The sequence below is a fragment of the Lynx rufus genome, unplaced genomic scaffold (assembly GCF_022079265.1).
Source record: "Lynx rufus isolate CCGP_SWC_20201006 ecotype Redwood Valley unplaced genomic scaffold, mLynRuf1.p SCAF_7, whole genome shotgun sequence".
NCBI lineage: Eukaryota > Metazoa > Chordata > Mammalia > Carnivora > Felidae > Lynx > Lynx rufus.
This window is the reverse complement of record NW_025814889.1, coordinates 17,169,985-17,188,590: the sequence shown is the minus strand read 5'-3', so window position 1 is coordinate 17,188,590 and position 18,606 is coordinate 17,169,985. Positions and strand designations below refer to the sequence as shown.

The 18,606-nt window shown below is 38.9% G+C and overlaps 1 protein-coding gene across 2 annotated transcripts in view; it reads left to right on the top strand.

Moving 5' to 3' along the window:
• NSUN6 (NOP2/Sun RNA methyltransferase 6) overlaps window positions 1-14,786 on the top strand; it is a 61,283-nt gene extending 46,497 nt beyond the window's left edge. For both annotated transcript variants that reach the window (XM_047064997.1, XM_047064998.1), the window contains 3 exons: window positions 8,548-8,696; window positions 12,281-12,406; window positions 14,116-14,786. In XM_047064997.1, coding sequence (XP_046920953.1) covers window positions 8,548-8,696; window positions 12,281-12,406; window positions 14,116-14,328 — 488 coding nt within the window. In that variant the 3' untranslated portion in view covers window positions 14,329-14,786. The remainder of the gene's footprint in view (window positions 1-8,547; window positions 8,697-12,280; window positions 12,407-14,115) is intronic.
• The last annotated feature ends 3,820 nt before the right edge of the window (window positions 14,787-18,606 follow it).

Sequence of the window (18,606 nt, the reverse complement as noted above, 5' to 3'; positions counted from 1 at the left end):
GTCTTTTGTAGACAGCCTAGAGACAGGTCTTGGTTTTTATTCATTTAGTCACCTGTCTTTTGAATGGAGCATTTATTTAAACTTAAAAGCAGTTATTGATAGGTACATAATTATTGCCATTTTGTTAATTGCTTTCTGGTTATTTTTGTAGTTCTTCTCTGTTCTTTTCTTTTTTCCTTGCTCTCTTCCTTTGTGGTTTGGCGGTTTTCTTTAGTGTTATGCTTGGGTTCTTTTCTCTTTTTTGTGTATGTGTATCTGTTATAGGTTTTATTTGTGGTTACCATGGCATTCATTTATAACATCCACTTGTGTATAGCAGTCTATGTTAAGTTGGTGGTCACTTAAGTTCGAACACGTTCTTTTTTTTTTTTTTTTTAAGAGAGAGCATGACCCTAAGTAAGTACAAAAAGATTGAGATCATACCGTGCATATTTTCAGACCACAAAGCTATGAAACTTGAAATCAACCACAAGAAAAAATTTGGAAAGGTAACAAATACTTGGAGACTGAAGAACATCCTACTAAAGAATGAATGGGCTAACCAAGAAGTTAAAGAGGAAATTAAAAAGTATATGGAAGTCAATGAAAATGTTAACACCACAACCCAAAACCTCTGGGACGCAGCAAAGGTGGTCATAGGGAAGTATATAGCAAACCAGGCCTTCCTAAAGAAGGAAGAAAGATCTCAGATACCCAACCTAAACTTATGCCTTAAGGAGCTGGAAAAAGAACAGCAAATAAAACCCCAAACCAGCAGAAGACAAATAATAAAGATTAGAGCAGAAATTAATGCTATCGAAACCAAAAAAAAAAAAAAAACAGTAGAACAGATGAATGAAACCAGAAGCTGGTTCTTTGAAAGAATTAACAAAATTGATAAACCACTAGCCAGTTTGATCAAGAAGAAAAAGGGAAGGACCCAAATAAGTAAAATCAAGAATGAAAGAGGAGAGATCACAACCAAAACAACAGAAATAAAAACAATAATAGGAGAATATTATGAGCAATTTTATGCCAATAAAATAGGCAAGCTGGAAGAAATGGACAAATTCCTAGAAACATATACATTACCAAAACTGAAACAGGAAGAAATAGAAAATTTGAACAGACCCAAAACCAGTAAGGAAATCGAATTAGTAATCAAAATCTCCCCAAAAACAAGAGTCCAGGACCAGAAGGCTTTCCAGGGGAATTCTACCAAACATTTAAGGAAGAGTTAATACCTATTCCCTTGAAACTGTTCCAAAAATTAGAAACAGAAAGAAAACTCCCAAACTCTTTCTATGAAGCCAGCATTACCTGGATTCCAAAACCAGACAGAGACCCCACTAAAAAGGAGAACTACAGACCAATTTCCCTGATGAACATGGATGCAAAAATCCTCAACAAGATATTAGCCAACCGGCTCCAACAATATATTAAAAAAGTTTTTCACCACAACCAAGCAGGATTTATACCTGGGATCTAGGGCTGGTTCAATATCCGCAAAACACTTAACGTGATTCATCACATCAATAAAAGAAAGGAAAAGAACCATATGATCCTCTCAATAGATGCAGAGAAAGCATTTGACAAAATACACCATCTTTTCTTGATAAAAACCCTCAAGAAAGTAGGGATAGAAGGAGCATATCTTGAGATCATAAAAGCCATATATGAACTACCCAACACTAATATCATCCTCAATGGGGAAGAACGGACAGCTTTCCCCTGAAGGTCAGGAACAAGACAGGGATGTCCACTCTTGCCACTGTTACTCAACATAGTATTGGAAGTCTTAGCCTCTGCAGTCAGACAACACAAAGAAATAAAAGGCATCCAAATCGGCCGGAGGAGGTCAAACTTTCACTCTTCGCAGATGACATGATACTCTATATGGAAAACCCAAAAGATTCCACCAAAAAACTGCTAGAATTGATTCATGAATTCAGCAAAGTTGCAGGATATAAAATCAACACACAGAAATCGGTTGCATTCCTATACACCAACAATGAAGTGACAGAAAGAGAAATCAAGGAATTGATCGCATTTACCATTGCACAAGAAACCATAAAATACCTAGGAATAAATCTAACCAAAGAGGTGAAAAATCTGCACACTGAAAACTGAAATCTATACACGGAAATCTATACACTGAAAGCTTATGAAAAAAATAGAAGAAGACACAAAGAAATGGAAAAAGATTCCATGCTCCTGGATAGGAAGAACAAATATTGTTAAAATGTCGATACTACCCAAAGCAATCTACATATTCAGTGCAGTCCCTCTCAGAGTAACACCAGCATTCTTCACAGAGCTAGAACACATAATCCTAAAATTTGTATGGAACCAGAAAAGACCCCGAATAGCCAAAGCAATCTTGAAAAACAAAACCAAAACAGGAGGCATCACAATTCTGGACTTCAAACTATACTACAAAGCTGTAATTATCAAGACAGTATGGTACTGGCCCAAGAACAGACACTCAGATCAATGGAACAGAATAGAGAACCCAGAAATGAACCCACAAACGTATGGTCAACTAAACTTTGACAAAGCAGGAAAGAATATCCAATGGAATAAAGACAGTCTCTTCAGCAAGTGGTGCTGGGAAAACTGGACAGCGACTTGTAGAAGAATGAACCTGGACCACTTTCTTACACCATACACAAAAAATAAACTCAAAATGGATGAAAGACCTCAGTGTAAGACAGGAAGCCATCAAAATCCTCGAGGATAGAAAGCAGGCAACAACCTCTTTGATCTTGGCCGCAGCAACTTCTTATTCAACACGTCTCCGGAGGCAAGGGAAACAAAAGCAAAAATGAAGTACTGGGACCTCATCAAAATAAAAAGCTTCTGCACAGTGAAGGAGACAATCAGCAAAACTTAATGGCAACCGACAGAATGGGAGAAGATATTTGCAAATGACATATCGATAAAGGGTTAGTATCCAAAATCTAGAAAGAACTTATCAAACTCAGCAAGCAAAAAACAAATAACCCAGTGAAGAAATGGGCAAAAGACATGGATAAATACTTCTCCAAGGAAGACATCCAGATGGCCAACCGACACATGAAAAAATGCTCAGCATCACTCATCATCAAGGAAGTACAAATGAAAACCACAATGAGATATCACTTTACACCTGTCAGAATGGCTAACGTTAACAACTCAGGCAACAACAGATGTTGGTGAGGATGCGGAGAAAGAGGATCTCTTTTGCATTGTTGGTGGCAATGCAAGCTGGTGCAGCCACTCTGGAAAACAGTATGGAGGTTCCTCAAAAAACTAAAAATAGAACTACCCTACGACCCAGCAATTGCACTAGTAGGCATTTATCCACGTGATACAGGTGTGCTGTTTCAAAGGCACACATGCACCCCCATGTTTATAGCAGCACAATCAACAATAGCCAAAGTATGGAAAGAGCCCAAATGTCCATCGATGGATGAATGGATAAAGAAGATATGGTATATATATATACAATGGTGTATTACTCGGCAATCAAAAAGAATGAAATCTTGCCATTTGCAACTACGTGGATGGAACTGGAGGGTATTATGCTAAATGAAATTAGTCAGAAAAAGACAAAAATCATATGACTTCACTCATATGAGGACTTTAAGAAACAAAACAGATGAACATAAGGGAAGCCAAAATAATATAAAAACAGGGAGGGGGACAAAACAGAAGAGACTCATAAAGATGGAGAACAAACTAAGGGTTACTGGAGGGGTTGTGAGAAGGGGGAGAGGCTAAATGGGTAAGGGGCATTAAGGAATCTACTCCTGAAATTGTTTCACTATTTGCTAACTAATTTGGATGTAAATTAAAAAATAAAAAATAAAATTAAAAAAAAAAGAGCATGAGTTGTGGCGGGGGGGGGCAGTGGTGGTGGAGGGGATAGACTCCATGCTTAGTGTGAAGCCAGATTCAGGGCTCGATCCCATATCCCCAGGGATCATGCATGACCTGAGCTGAAATCAAGAGTCAGGCACTCAACCAACTGAGCCATCCAGGCGTCCCTTGAACACATTCTAAAAGCATAAATTTTGACTCCCCTTTCATTTTATGTATATGATATCATATTTATGTCTTTTTATTTTGTATATTCCTTGACTGATTTTGGTAGATGTATGTGATTTCCCAACATTAATGTTTTAGCCTCCATACTAGCTTTATAAGTGATTAATTTACTATGGTCACTCTATGTTTGCTTTTACCAGTGAAGTTTTTTTCCTTTTATATTTTTCTTCTAGTTACAGGCTTTTCTTACCTCTTAAGGAATTCCTTTTAACAGTTCTTATAAGGCTGGTTTAGTGGTGATAAACTCTTTTAACTTTTGCTTGTCCAGGAAACTCTTTATCTCTCCTTCATTTCTGCTTCAAGATAACTTTGCTGGGTAGAGTATTTTGGGTTGTAGGTTTTTCCTTTCAGCACTTTGAAGGCATCCTTCTGGGCTGCAGAGTTTCTCTTGAAAAATCAATTGATATCGCCTGATTGTCAGAGCTCCCATTTTTAGGCTTTGCTGATTTTCAAAGCCAGATATCGTGAAGACTCATGTTCCCAGTAAATGCCCAGGACTGAGGTTGCCTGCTGTGGGTTCTGATACACTCACTCCTCTATGTTTGTGATGTCCCTTCCTTTTGTGGTTTTTCACACGAGGAGTTTGGTTATTGACCTTGTCTCCACCCCTCTTACCCTTTCTGAGATGGCCTTCTCTCTGTGACTAGCTGTGGAAGGTCTCTTCTCCCAGTCTTCAGATTTTCCTAATCGGTTGCAGTAGATACGGTTGTTGGTTTAGTGTCTGTGGTATAAGGTGAGCTCAAGATCTTCCTATTCTGCCATTTAACAGAATTTTCTGAGTTCTTTTTAGTTAATAAAATTTTTCTTTTCTTTTTAAGTTGAAAGAGTTCGAAGTCCTCTGAGCGGATGAGTGAGGTGTGTAGTATAAGGTGGCAAGAAGTTGATTCAGTGGCTTCTTAACCATGCACTGATTTCAAGTTGCAAGGTGGTTTTGATTTTTAAACAGTTCTGGGTATGAACTGCTGTTGTAACAAATCATTTCATCACTTAGTGACCTAACACAGTGATCTTATTATTATTTCTCACAGTTTGAGGGAATGACTGGGACCTCTGAGTGGTTCCCACTTTGAGTATCTGATGCAATTAGCAGTCACTGGGTACCTGAGGGAAGCGTCATCTCAAAAGCTTTATCTGTCACGTGCATGTCTGGAGGTTGATGGTGGTTCTCAGATAGGACCTACACGTGGCCTCTCCCATGTGTACCCACTGGGCTTTCTCAGACCAAGTGGCTTAGGTTCTGAGAATGAGTGTCCTAAGAGCCCCAGGCAGAAGCTGTATCAACCTTTTATGACTTAGTCCAGAAGTCATGTAGTATCAGTTCTGCTCTTGTCCACAATAAAAGAAAAGGAACATTAGACCCCACCTCTTGTGGGAGAAGAGTCAATGTCAAATTGAAGGGCATGTGGGATGGAAGGTATTGGCATAGCTATCTTTGGAAAATATAATTTTTTCACAGTTTTAAATAATTTGTATTCCTAGTGCATAAATTTTATGCACAAAAATTTTTAGCTGGACATGGAATAAATACTGACTTGAAAAATGAAAGAGCACAAAATCAATAATTCTTCCCGTTTACTTCAGGGTGACTTTTACCTGCTGCGTAAATTGAATTAATATGATTAAAATTTTTATGTTGCATACTAAGGTGATTTTATTTTATAATTTTTAATGTTAATTTTTTGAGAGAGAGCTTGTGTGAGTGGATTGTGGCTCAGATACCACAGATACTCACATTTCTTAGATTTTCTTTAATAAGTGTTTCTTCATTTGATGTATGTCCCAGGCATTTTCTAGAGACTTTAAATGGTGGTTTTCGCTTTTGTTACAGTTTTTACCAGTTATAATTCTTGCGCCGGGGAGAAGGTCTGTATCCCCTCATTCCAAATGTTGTCCCAGTCTTATTGTTTCCATCATAAAATTGCTCCTAAATTACACACCACTCCAAACGAATGCAGTTTTAGAAATCACTAAAGGTTGTTCTAAGAATATATATTGAGAAAAAGCTTTGGATAAATAAAAATTTGGGTACTCCTAAACTGCATACAAGCCTTAAATGTTCATTTCATGGCTTTCTGGTTTTGAACAAGAGAGATTTCTCTTGGACCATGTATCTTTGTGGTCATTTGGTGATCTTAGTCTCATCTAAGACAGGTCTAGAATATTTTTAGGAATGTCTCAATTTTTGTATAATTACCCACTGCTTTCTGTGAAAATGGTACTTATTAAGAACAGTGAGTTCAGTGAGTTGGCATTGTCCCTATCCCTGTCAAGGCCATGGCATTTGCTTCTGCTCTGTACAAGGGTGCCTGGCTGGGGGATATGTTGAGGGGCTGAAGGCCAGCCTGTGCTCTGTTTATCATGGTGCAGAACTATGTTAACCTAGAGATACGCATACCTTAATTCTAGTCCATACAAAGGTATCTTGTGGGCTTGCTTGTCCTGTTTTTTAGGAATTTTCAGTGTCTAGATGGAAGTAACACTTGAACGCTAGTGTGTATGAGACTCTACATCCAAGGGGTGCCTGCGTGGCTCACTCAACTCTTGATTGCAGCTCAGGTCACGATCCCAGGGTCATGGTATCAAGTCCCATGTTGAGCTCTGTGCCGAGCATGGAGCCTGCTTAAGATTCTCTCCTTCTCCCTCTACATCTCTTCCCTGCTCATACGCTCACCTGCTCTCCCTCTCTCAGGAAAAAAAATATATATATACATCCAAAAGATACCTAATGCTATGGCAACTCAGAGGAATGGGTTACTTCTTCTAGGGACAATAGAAAAAAGAGTTTAGGTTGAGGAGGTGACATTTGTTAGGGCTTGAAAGGGTAGATAGCATTTTGACAAGTGGAAATGAGTGCTGGGGTATCTCAGGAAAATAGAATTAGCAGAAGCATGGAAATAGCAAAGCTCATGACATTTTTGGGTAACAAAGTGATGTGGGTTTTTTTTTTTTTTTTTTTTAACATTGGTGAATGTGGCTGAGTACTGAGAAAGGTAGCTAGGGAAGTACATGGAGTAGTCAAGAAGCTAGAGAAGAGGTCTTTATTTGTTAGTGTAAGGAGTTTATTCAAGAGATTTAGGTAGCTGTGGGAGAGTTTTTGGTTTTCTAAGAGAGACAATTTGGTATAAAAAAATAGTGTAAGGAACGTGTTAAATCGATGTTGGAGAGCTGGAAAAGCAAAAGGAGATCATCGAAGCATCCTGGAGCTAATCATGTGCAGAAAGCAGCTACTACCCCTGTAGCTCTTCTGATCAGTAAGAAAAAGCCAACAGTCTAAGTAGAGAAAGGACAAAACAAGAAAGGTGACCATATAAAGGAAAAATAGAAATGGCCAATGAAACAACAACAATAATAATAACTTCTTTGATGAAGATTTTTAGGAGAATGAGTATAATCGTAATGAAAGTGTAAATTGCTATAATCTTTCTGGAGCATTTTTTCAGTATGTACCAAAAACCTTAAAAATAATTGTTTACTTTGAGAAGATCTTCTGAGACTGTGGGTGAGAATGCAGGTTATAGGTGGAGATGAGTTAAATTGATAAGAGCTCATGTATGACAGTTGTGCAGTCAGAGAAAAGCAGGTGATCTTGTGGTTCTCAGAACATTGCTGTGGTTCCCGTGGGCAGTCAGCTGGCTTCCTGTGAGGGCAGTCAGCAGCAGTATCTTGCAGTTATTAAATAGCAGAAATATATAAACAGACCGGTTTCATGATTTTCTCCAGTAACACTAAATAACTCAGAAGTCGGAGCGGAGAACATTATTCATGTGATACAAGGAGATACTCTAGAGCATAGCCTTGCTGATGGCCACGAAAGCGAGGAGAGTGAGGAACCTCAGAACCAGTATATTTGACTAGAACCTAACAGGTATTCTTTTGGGGGGCTGTCTGCAGTAGGGATTGCTGAGAGAAGTGTTCACTCTCAGTATGACTAGAATGAATTCCAGGTCCTCGCTCTGATGAATTGTGGCTTGTGACATTGGGGATACAAAGTCTCATATGATTAGGCCTTAATTTGCACTGTGTCAATAGAATAACCCTCAATTATAATAATTACATTAACCATTTTACATATGTCAGAATTAGTTTTACCAGCTACTTGAAAGGAGAAATTGTTTTTCTTTGTAGTCTAGATGATGATTTTAAATTTCTGATAATTGGTTCTATCTCAGGAGTTTTCTTTTTTTTTTATTTAAATATATATATATATATATATATTTTTTTTTTTTTTTTTTTGAGAGAGAGAGAGAGCATGAGCAGGAGAGGGGCAGAGAGAGAGAGAGGGAGACAGAGGATCGAAGTGGGCTCTGTGCTGAGAGCAGAGAGCCTGACACGGGGCTCGAACTCACAAGCTGTGAGATCACGACCTGAGCCGAAGTCGGACGCTCATCAGACTTAAGTCACCCAGGCACCCCTATGTCAGGAGTTTTCTATTCTACACCTATAGGCACATAACAAGTCTGTTTATAATTCTCTTCACAGGAAAACCTCCATTCTTACGAGAATCTTTTGACCGAATTCTTCTTGATGCACCATGCAGTGGAATGGGACAGAGACCAAACATGGCTTGTTCTTGGACTTTGAAAGAAGTGACATCATATCAGCCATTACAGAGAAAACTCTTTACTGTGGTAGGTGATGATCCTTTGATATGAAAAAAAAAGTTGACCTTCGCTACTTTGATGTTTCAAAGACTGAGAAGCAGTGTTCATAGCAGCATTTCTCACAATAACCAAAATAGGGAAACGACCCACTTGTCTATCAACAGGTGAATGGATAAGAAAATGTGTACACGTATAATAGAATATTACCCAGCTTTCCACAGGAAGGAAATTCTGGCACAACATGAATGAACTTTGGGAACTTACGCCAAGTGGTATAAGCCAGACACAGAAAGACAAATACTGTCTGTTTCCATTTCTATGAGGTAACTAGAATAGGAACATTCTTAGAGATAGAAAGTAGAAGAAAGATTACCAGGGGCTGGAGGGATGGGGAATTAGTGTTTCAAATGGGTACAGAGTTTGCATTTGGGAAACTGAAAAGTTCTGGAGATGGGTGATGGTGATGGGTACAGACAGTGTGAATGTACTTAATGCCCCTGAACTGTACACTTACAAATGGTTAAAATGTCAAGTTTTATGTTGTTTTATCACATGGAAAAGGACAGAGAAAACCTAGTTTAAATAATGAAGCTTTCATTTGTGTTGATCACTCTTTATTACAGGCAGAGGCAGAATTTCTTCACTGAGACATTTAATGGGTCTCCAACATTCTGATACATCTTAAGAAGTCACTGAGTTGTTAACATCATAGTTGCTAACTGATGTGTAAAGAATGGGATATAAATGAGTTACTCTTTTTTTATAGGGTTCCTGGATCATCTTCGATAGTGTATTAGAAATGGGAAGAGTCCAGGAGAAGGGAAACACATCAATAAAAATGAGAAGTGACCATTCAGTGTAGAATATAGAAGAACCGTAAAAACTTGGCTAATTTCACTGGTCTCTAGCACGTTTCAAGAGAAACCCAAATAGAACATTTGAGGATTTCTTTCCGACTTGCGAACGTGATTCAGTGGATTTCGCAGAATGTAGAGAGCATTTGATCAAAGATGACTTTGTTATTTTCTCTCAGCCCTGCAATTATAAATGCATAGGCTGCAGCAAATGGGTACACTGTGATTATGCAGTCTCTAAAGTTACCTTTGAGCACGTTTCTGCTCATCTCTCTAGTATCTCCTTTTATACCCAAAGGTGGCACTCAGGGTATTTATTTAACTTTTCCTTCAGTCTTCAAAGAGCACATCCTGGGGGCGCCTGGGTGGCGCAGTCGGTTAAGCGTCCAACTTCAGCCAGGTCACGATCTCGCGGTCCATGAGTTCGAGCCCCGCGTCAGGCTCTGGGCTGATGGCTCAGAGCCTGGAGCCTGTTTCCGATTCTGTGTCTCCCTCTCTCTCTGCCCCTCGCCCGTTCATGCTCTGTCTCTCTCTGTCCCAAAAATAAATAAATGTTGAAAAAAAAAAAGTTTTTCAAAGAGCACATCCTGGAAGTTAAAACAGCAAACAGCAAAAAGGAAGCTTTACTTATGGTTGAAACCCACTCTGAGTTGAGGGTAAAATTAAGACACTGTTTTAAAAGACTGGGCTTTTTGTTCTTTTTTAGGTCAAAGCAGAAAGAACATTTTAAAAGGTTTCTTAGGAGTAGATGCAGTGATCTCAATGAAAAGGAATAGCTACGAGAGAGAGTTCAGAATATAGCACATTTGCCGTTTAGTACGAAGTTGTGTTGATGGAGAACGTGGACTTTATAATCAGACACTATCTTGTTTGGAACTGTGCAGCTTCCACACGAGTGACTTTAGGTACATTGTTTTCTTTATATGAGAAATGGGGACTATAAATCCACCTGATAGGGTCACCTCATTGGAGATAGTAACTATGCCTCATGGTTATAAGTAAATTGAGAAAATCCATGTAAAATGCTTAAAACAGTAACTGGCACACATTTACAAACTTTAAATTTTCATCAGCATACTCTAGTTAAGAAGGCACAAATATATACTATATGTAATAAAAATACATATATGTAGTATAGATGGTATTTATTATTATATAGTTTATTCATATTTATAAATACCAGATGGCATATAGTGTGTGTGTGTGTGTGTGTGTGTGTGTGTGTGTGTGTGTATAATAGTATGCTATGTATAGGATGTATTTTAAAGACTTTCATTAAAATGTTTTTAAATATTGGGGCACCTGAGTGACTGAGTTAAGCGTCCAACTTTGGTTCAGGTCATGATCTCACGGCTCGTTGGTTTGAGCCCCGTGTCAGTCTCTGTGCTGACAGCTCGGAGCCTGGAGCCTGCTTCAGATTCTGGGTCTCCCTCTCTCTCTCTGCCCCTCCGCTCATTGTCTCTTGCTCTGTCTCTTTCTCAAAAATAAATAAACATTAAAAGAAATTTTTTAATGTTTTTAAATATCTAGGAGTGTGAAAAGATACAGTTTTTAGTTATTTGGGAAAAATTAATTTTCTTATTAACACCTTATTTCTTGATTCATTTATTTACTGGACAAATATTCATTGAGCACCTGACCATAACACAATATGGACTGTTCTGGGTGCTATCAATATAGCCGTGAAAAAATGACAACCCCTGCCTTATTCATGGAGTGTCTATTCCAAATGGGGAGGAAGATATAAACAGATGAGTAAGTTATTATGTATAGTAACAGAGCCGACTAAAGAAGGGAAGGTAGGATTGCTGGATTTGAGTAGTTGTAGTTTTACCTGGGATGGTCAGGGAGGGCAGTCCTGGAAAGGTGACATATACACAGAGATAAGATTGTGAGGAAGCAACGCAGAGAATTCGAAGAGTTTCCAAGCTTGTGCACGGATCTTGAGGTGGGCCTGTGCCCTGTGTGTTCCGGAACAGCAGAGGCCAGTGTTGCTAAAGCAGAGTGAGCGAGGCGTGTCAGAAGGGCAGCCAGAGGCCTGCTCTGTGTAGGGCTTTGAAAGCCACCGTAAGGACCTGGGCTTGGACCACAAGTGATAAGTCAAGACATTTGAGCTGAGAAGTGACAAGTTTTAAAAACACTGCTCTCTGGCTGCTGTCTGGAGATGATTGTAGGAGGGCAGACAAGGAAGCAGGTAGGCTGAGAAGGAGGCGAAAGACGGTGTAGCTTAGACCAGAATGATGGCAGGGGAGGTGGCCAAACTCTGGATATATTTTAAAGGTAGAGCCAATGGAATTTGCTAGCGGATGGGAGTGCAGGAGAAAGAGAGGCGTAAAAGATCATCTCCGGTTGGGGGCCTGAAAATAGCCCTTCTCTAAAAGGTCTTGGAAGACAGGTGTTCAGTTTGAGACACGTCAAATTCGATAGTAGACAAATGGAGAAGGCGATTGAGTACATGAGTACAGAGTTCAGAAAGGAGGATGGCTTACAAAGTGTCCATGTGTGATTTTGGGCATAAAAAGGGGTATCTAAAGTAGTGAAAGTGAATGCTTACATTTAGGAAAGTCTTGGTTTCAGTGCACTAACAGTTCCAAGAGCGTGAAATGCACCTGGGCTGGAACACTACTCAGAGAGTGAGTCTTGATCACACAGAACATTTATCCCAAACACTTGAAAGGTGTCCTACAGATATAAAATCCTGTAAAATGTTGATTTTGCCTTGTGGTACACCCGTAGTCTGATCACATGTTTGTTTAGGCAGTTGAGCTGCTGAAGCCGGGGGGCGTGCTGGTTTACAGCACGTGCACCATCACACTGGCGGAAAACGAAGAACAGGTTGCCTGGGCCCTCGCAACCTTTCCTTGCCTCCAGCTTCAGCCCCAGGTATGAGTAAGTTCGGTTTTCTCTGTGTAATGTGACAAATCACAGAATCATGAGTGTGGTGATAAACACGAGGTTGTCATATGAAAAATGTGTCCAGCGAAACTTCAGAAACAAATACTGCAATGGACAAGCATGTTCCTCCAGTGAGATCCATTTGACACTGAACAGAGAATTTCCACGTCCCAGCAGTTTTTCCCCGTCTTCGTTCTTTGCCCTTGTGTTAAAATGCCACAGAGCTCGGGTGTACTTGTGTTACAGGTTTCTTTCACCTGTGGCTCTTGTTCAGTTTATGCAGACCTTTCTTTTCCTAAAGAGTCGTTTATTCCTTTCCTCTCCTGGTCCTGCATTTTGCTGGTATGGAGTATGTTGAGCATTTTTTTTCTCAATCAAATAAGCTATAATAACTGGGATATCAGAAGACTAGCAGAGGGAAGAAAATGGTTCAGGATTATTGCTTCTTCACAATTTGTTACATAAAATATGTAACATTTTAAAAGTTTTCTTACACTTTATTTGACCTGTTTTGGTTTTTATCAAAACTATATTATGACTATATGTTTACCTCATGATGTTTGAGGTTAATTTAAATATGTAACAATACTCACATTCAATTAGATACATTAAACGTGTAACCTCAGTAACCTTCCTGTACAGAATTCTAGTAGGTAATTGGGATATATGAATAAAAATTGAGAGACGGTTTCTAGACTCAGAAGTTAAGATAACTGCTTTGTAGAGGAAAGGAAGACTTCAGAATTCACTTGAATTTTATGTGTGTGTGTGTATGTATACACAACACTCAATATATACCTAAAAGAGAGAGAAACTTTCTGCCCAGGAGTTAATAAACGATAGGTTTTCAGTAGTACGTAAACGTTTGTGCATTGGTGACTGAAGTTAGGATTGTCGATCTTTTGCAGTCATGGTTCACACATATCACTCAGTTCCTTATGATTCTGTATTCTAAACCAACTGACACAGTCTTTATCTCTTTGTAATAATTGTTCTAGTACATTTAAAAACAACAATAGAAGACTTTTATCATCCAATTGGTGTGGGTCAGAGAAAGGCACCTTTAGGTCCGCTTTGGGGAATGTGATGATAAAGCTGAATTTGTATTTATTACTGTTGTTGATAATGATGTTTCACTGACTGGCCACTGTATGCCGGGCATACCACCACCTTCTTGAAGTCTTAGAACTGAGTACTTGATCTGTTTCGTAGATGAGGAGACAGGTAAAGTTACTTGCTTAACACCACAAAGCCACGGCTGCCTGGGCGGCTCAGTCAGTTAAGCGTCCGACTTTGGCTCAGGCCATGATCTCATGGTTGCTGAGTTCGAGCCCCGCGTTGGACTCTGTGCCGACAGCTCAGAGCCTGGAGCTGCTTCAGATTCTGTGTCTCCCTCTCCTGCTCGCGCACTGTCTCTCTTCCTCTCTCTCAAAAATAAACATTAAAAAAAAAAAATACATACAGCTAAAATGTGGCAAAGCTGCAGTACTTGATGAGCAGATGGGTCCTAACAGATAGTCATTCATCAGGTGACCATTTGTTACCACCGAGAAAAACCACACGTATATTCCACAGAGATAACACTTATCTATTTTTGGAATTGGTGGTACTTATACCTCAATTTTGTCTTTTAAATTGTACACAGGCACACTTACTAACTATAGGATATTCGTATTTTTTTCCCTTTCTCCACCCAGGAACCACAGATTGGAGGAGAAGGAATGATGGGAGCCGGCCTATCATCTGAACAATTGAAACAGCTGCAGCGATTTGATCCATCTGTTGTGCCAGTTCGGGACACTGACATCGCTTCTCTCGGAGATGCCAGAATAGAAGACATGATTTGGCTGGCAAATAGAGATTGTATAGGTTTTTTTATTGCAAAATTCATAAAATGCAAAAGCACGTAGGATCCATAGAAACGAAAGTTCCAAACGTTAGCTCTGTGGTTTTGTTTGGTTTTCTTCCTTCCTTCCTTTCCTCCCTCCGTTTTTTTGTGTTTTTTTTTGTTTTGTTTTGTTTTGTTTTTTAATCAAACTGTTGTCAGGCCTGGTGATTGATGACATAGTTGCTAAGGAAACAGAAAAGGCTGCCAGCTGTTGTACCAGGGAGCAAGAGGCTTAAGAGACCGCTCCACGGAGGAGGTAGTTGGGGGGTGGTACAAGATTATATTTTGTGTTTAAAATATGTGTTTTCTTAAGGATTTAGCACAGTATAAAGAAAATGAGATGCCTACAGATATCTGGAGCATATTTTCATTTGGGGTTTTGTGGTTTAATGTACGAAGAATACAAATCATTTTTAATGTTAAAATCTGTGATTATAACAAGAGGAATAAAATGAGTAATACTTAATTTGATAAAAAGTAGTGTTTTGTTCCTGAGAGTTCCTAAGGGGTGGTAGTTCTCTAAAAATTCAGGGCCTGGGAACTATAACGTTTTGCACGTACTCATAACTGAGGTGAGCGTTTATCTGAGGTTTTCTGCTTACTGTTTGATCAGTCAACTCTTTGAAATGAAATCTGGACCTCTCCTAAATGGTAGTGTGTCTTCACCATGTTTACTTTTTTTTTTTTTCATGCTTTTAAACTGAAAACTACAATGTTTTCTTCACTCTGTAGATTAAAATTATGAGAGTATTCCACAGTTTGGGTACCTTTCATCATCCCCTGGAACACCTGTTCTGCAAGTTACTGTGATAACTGTGGGAACTGGCTTGACCCTTAGAGCCAAGCTTTGGTGTTCTGTTGAACATCAACACATTCACAGAACTCCCAACATCAGACAAAGCAACTGTGAGTATGGTAGATGAAGGCAAAAAAAGGGTACCTCATGATCAAATCTGGAATCCAGCAAAATCCAGAACATCCCCTAAAAGTGACCAGACATGCCGCTGTTAGCAGCAATGTGACTGCTCTTACTAAAAATTATAACCTTAGGCTTGCTTCATCCTGTTGCTTTTTAGATAAGATATATTTAAGTACTCAATACCCAGCCCTTATATAGTATTAAATACATCTAAATGTTTTGTTAACTTCCTTTGGAATCATCTCAGAATTTCTCAGCCTTGGGCATATAAGGTGGACAACTGGGAACAACTACCTGATAGTTTCTTTTTTTTCCCTCCTAGGTTTCTGTTCAGAATTTCTTCTATCTATTGTGTCCATCAAGATTGCAAGGTCTCTTGGATCAGGTAAGCTCTTTAGCAGGCCTCTTCTTTGAAGAAGCCTTTCTTGAATATCCTTCTCCGAGGTTGGCTTAGGCATTTCTGTCTTTCCATATATCCCTAGGACCTACTTCTGCTGCTGTCATGGTACTTGACACACTCACTCTTAGTTTACTGGCCATGCCCTTTACCCCTCCCCCCATGCTTGGGAAAGTCTTGGAGGCAAGAACGCTGTTTTCTCTGTCGCCGCTTTAGAGCAGATCATCAATACGTGCTTATTTAATGGGGGAAAAGATATTGCAAGCTCCATAAGATTCAAATGTGTGACTGACTTCTTTATATCCTTCATTCTGCCTTTTATCCAGTAGATGTCATTGGACTAAAGAGAAACACGTTCACCTGTGGCACTTCTGTCTCTAGAGCTCACCACATTTCTCCAGACTTCCGGTGTGTTTTAAAAAATCCATTTCTTCCCCTGCTTTCTGCAAAGGCTTTTGTGCTAAGCTGGGATGAAAATCACAGACCGGGAGCCCAGCAGTAAACATGTAAACTGTTGATTAACACCGACAACTGTCAAAATACAAACAATGCAGGCAAAACTGATGAAAAATATTTGCATATTAAAAACAGCAGGACAAAGAATATTGTTAAAAATTGTTGCTTTGACATAGACAGTTTCAGTGGGTTTCTTTCCTTCAAAAAGTAGGGCAAATTGGAAAATAAAACACATTTAAAGGACTTAAGTTTGAGAAAAAAATAGAACAAAAGGGGAAAAAATCTGGGAAATGTGGAGGACAATTAATATATGATCTCTTAACATACTTAGGGTTAACATATTCTTGTGAAACAAAAACATTTCAGTTTAACAGTGAGTACATTTTACTTCAAAACCCTGTGCCATAGTTTACTTTAAATCGTAAAGTGAAGTACAAGTCATTGAAAATACAATTTAACCAGAATTAAATAATTGACCCAGAACGATCTAGTGGCTGTTTTCTCCAACAGCGTGACCCTTGGCATGGAAATAAGATTAGTGTCCAAGACTAGTAGCATTGTATCATTGAGCGGAGGGATGAGGGTGAGGATTGAAATTTGACATCAAGATGGATCTTCATTTTAAAAACGAAGGAATAATAAAAACAATCTGAATCAAGAATTGCCACACGTGTAAAACTAATGTAGGAGAAAGATTACTCTGCTCGATCTTAAAGGATCTTTACCTACTGTACGTGATCATTTTATCTGACATCATGGGAACGTCGCTAAAGTGACGTCCATGATTAGCGTTGCCTTTGAGAGAGCTGCTCCACAAGTGGGCACTGGTGTTGAAAACAGGACGTATTCTCAACTATCAGAATCATCCCTAAAATGGCAATCAATACTTCTACTAGTAAACAGTGCAGAAAGCCAGCTCTTTATTTGTTTTATATGAATGACTTTAAACCAGATTTGTTGAACAGTTCAGTGTAGCTGACAGTGAATGTTTAACAGGAATGCATAGCAGACCATGTTAAAAATGTGGCATTGTCCCAAAGTACAGTATGACTAAGACATCCTACATTTAGCAGCACCTTTTTGTAACAGTAACTTAAATGAGCAGTAGAGAAAGAGCATAGGAAAAACTGAAACGGATTTGACAATAAAACACAGAACTATTAAGGACATTTCCAGCATTTTCTAGGTCGACTACAAAGATCATGATTCTACAACTGAGTAGGTTAAGATTAAGCCTTTGCTGAGTGAAGAGACTAATTTTACATTCCACAAATCAGTAAATCTCCCATTGCCCTTGGGATTATTTCTTCATTTACAAATTTAGAACACACTGTTTACACACATATAAATGTTCATGTCAAATCCTGCAATATAGTTTTTTTGAGGAATACTCTGATTTGGACTACTATGTTTCACAGTAAGTGAAAAATTAAGAATCCAGATACAAATTTTAAAACCGGAATCTGTTGGCATGACTCGTTGAAAGATTAGTGGTAGCAGCAAGTAAGATAAATACCAGTTATATTTCAAGAATTTAAATATTCCAAAGTCATTAATCGGGATGAAAGTTCAGAAATATTTTATACAGGTAACTGTAACTGGAATATGGTTTCCCAATGATACGAATATTTTACATCAAAAATGTTTACGTCTACCATTTTTATCTTCAGTAAATAAATTTGTCAACAGTACAGAGCTAATTAACAAAAAGATTAATTCTGAGGAAAATGTTTCTTCCATTAGCGGGTAAAACCCTTAAAGTGTAACTCATTTGTAAAACTGAGTTTTTCTGTGCAGGGAGGGAAATAAGGAGTTAAATGTGAAAGTTTTACATATAAAGCTCCAAGAATATTTGGCAAGAACCTGGAATAATCAAAGAAGCAGAACAAAACTAGATGAACCGACTTAATAATAATTTTACAATGTGTAGATCTGAAGTTAGGCAATTATAGATGGGCCTTTTCCAGGGACAAACTTCAGGTGCTAGGTACTTGCACACCTAATACTGTCTTACCTGTCCAGTCATAACTGGACAAAATGGACACATAAGTGACACGGAGAAGGTTTTAGCCTTAGCGTGGCAGCCACACTGTGAGCTGCTGACAGTGCTATCTTTGAGGCGTGGAGAACAGCATCTTCCGGGCTCCCCTTCAGAGCAGGTGTCTAACATAGGAAGATATTCTTAATGTTTTGTTCACTTCAAGTCCCCTCATTTTGCCCTGATTACTTCTGAAGAGCAGAAACTTTGGTTGTAAGAAGCACTTCTGGGTTTTGACGGACATGGACGTGTTGGAGTTGGTGGTAAGGAACAGAATGAAGGGTAAATCTGGGGGAGACAGACCACAGGAACGATAGGCAAGGTTTAGAAAAGGAGGTGGGAGAAGGTAGAAAAATTTATTTTCCCACGAAATAATTCTACAAGCTGTGTAAACATTTCTTACTAAAACAAATACTCAAACACACAAAGATTGTACATTTCCAGTGAAACACTCACAGTTAAAAGTTGCCTGTGTTCTTACTCTAGGAGC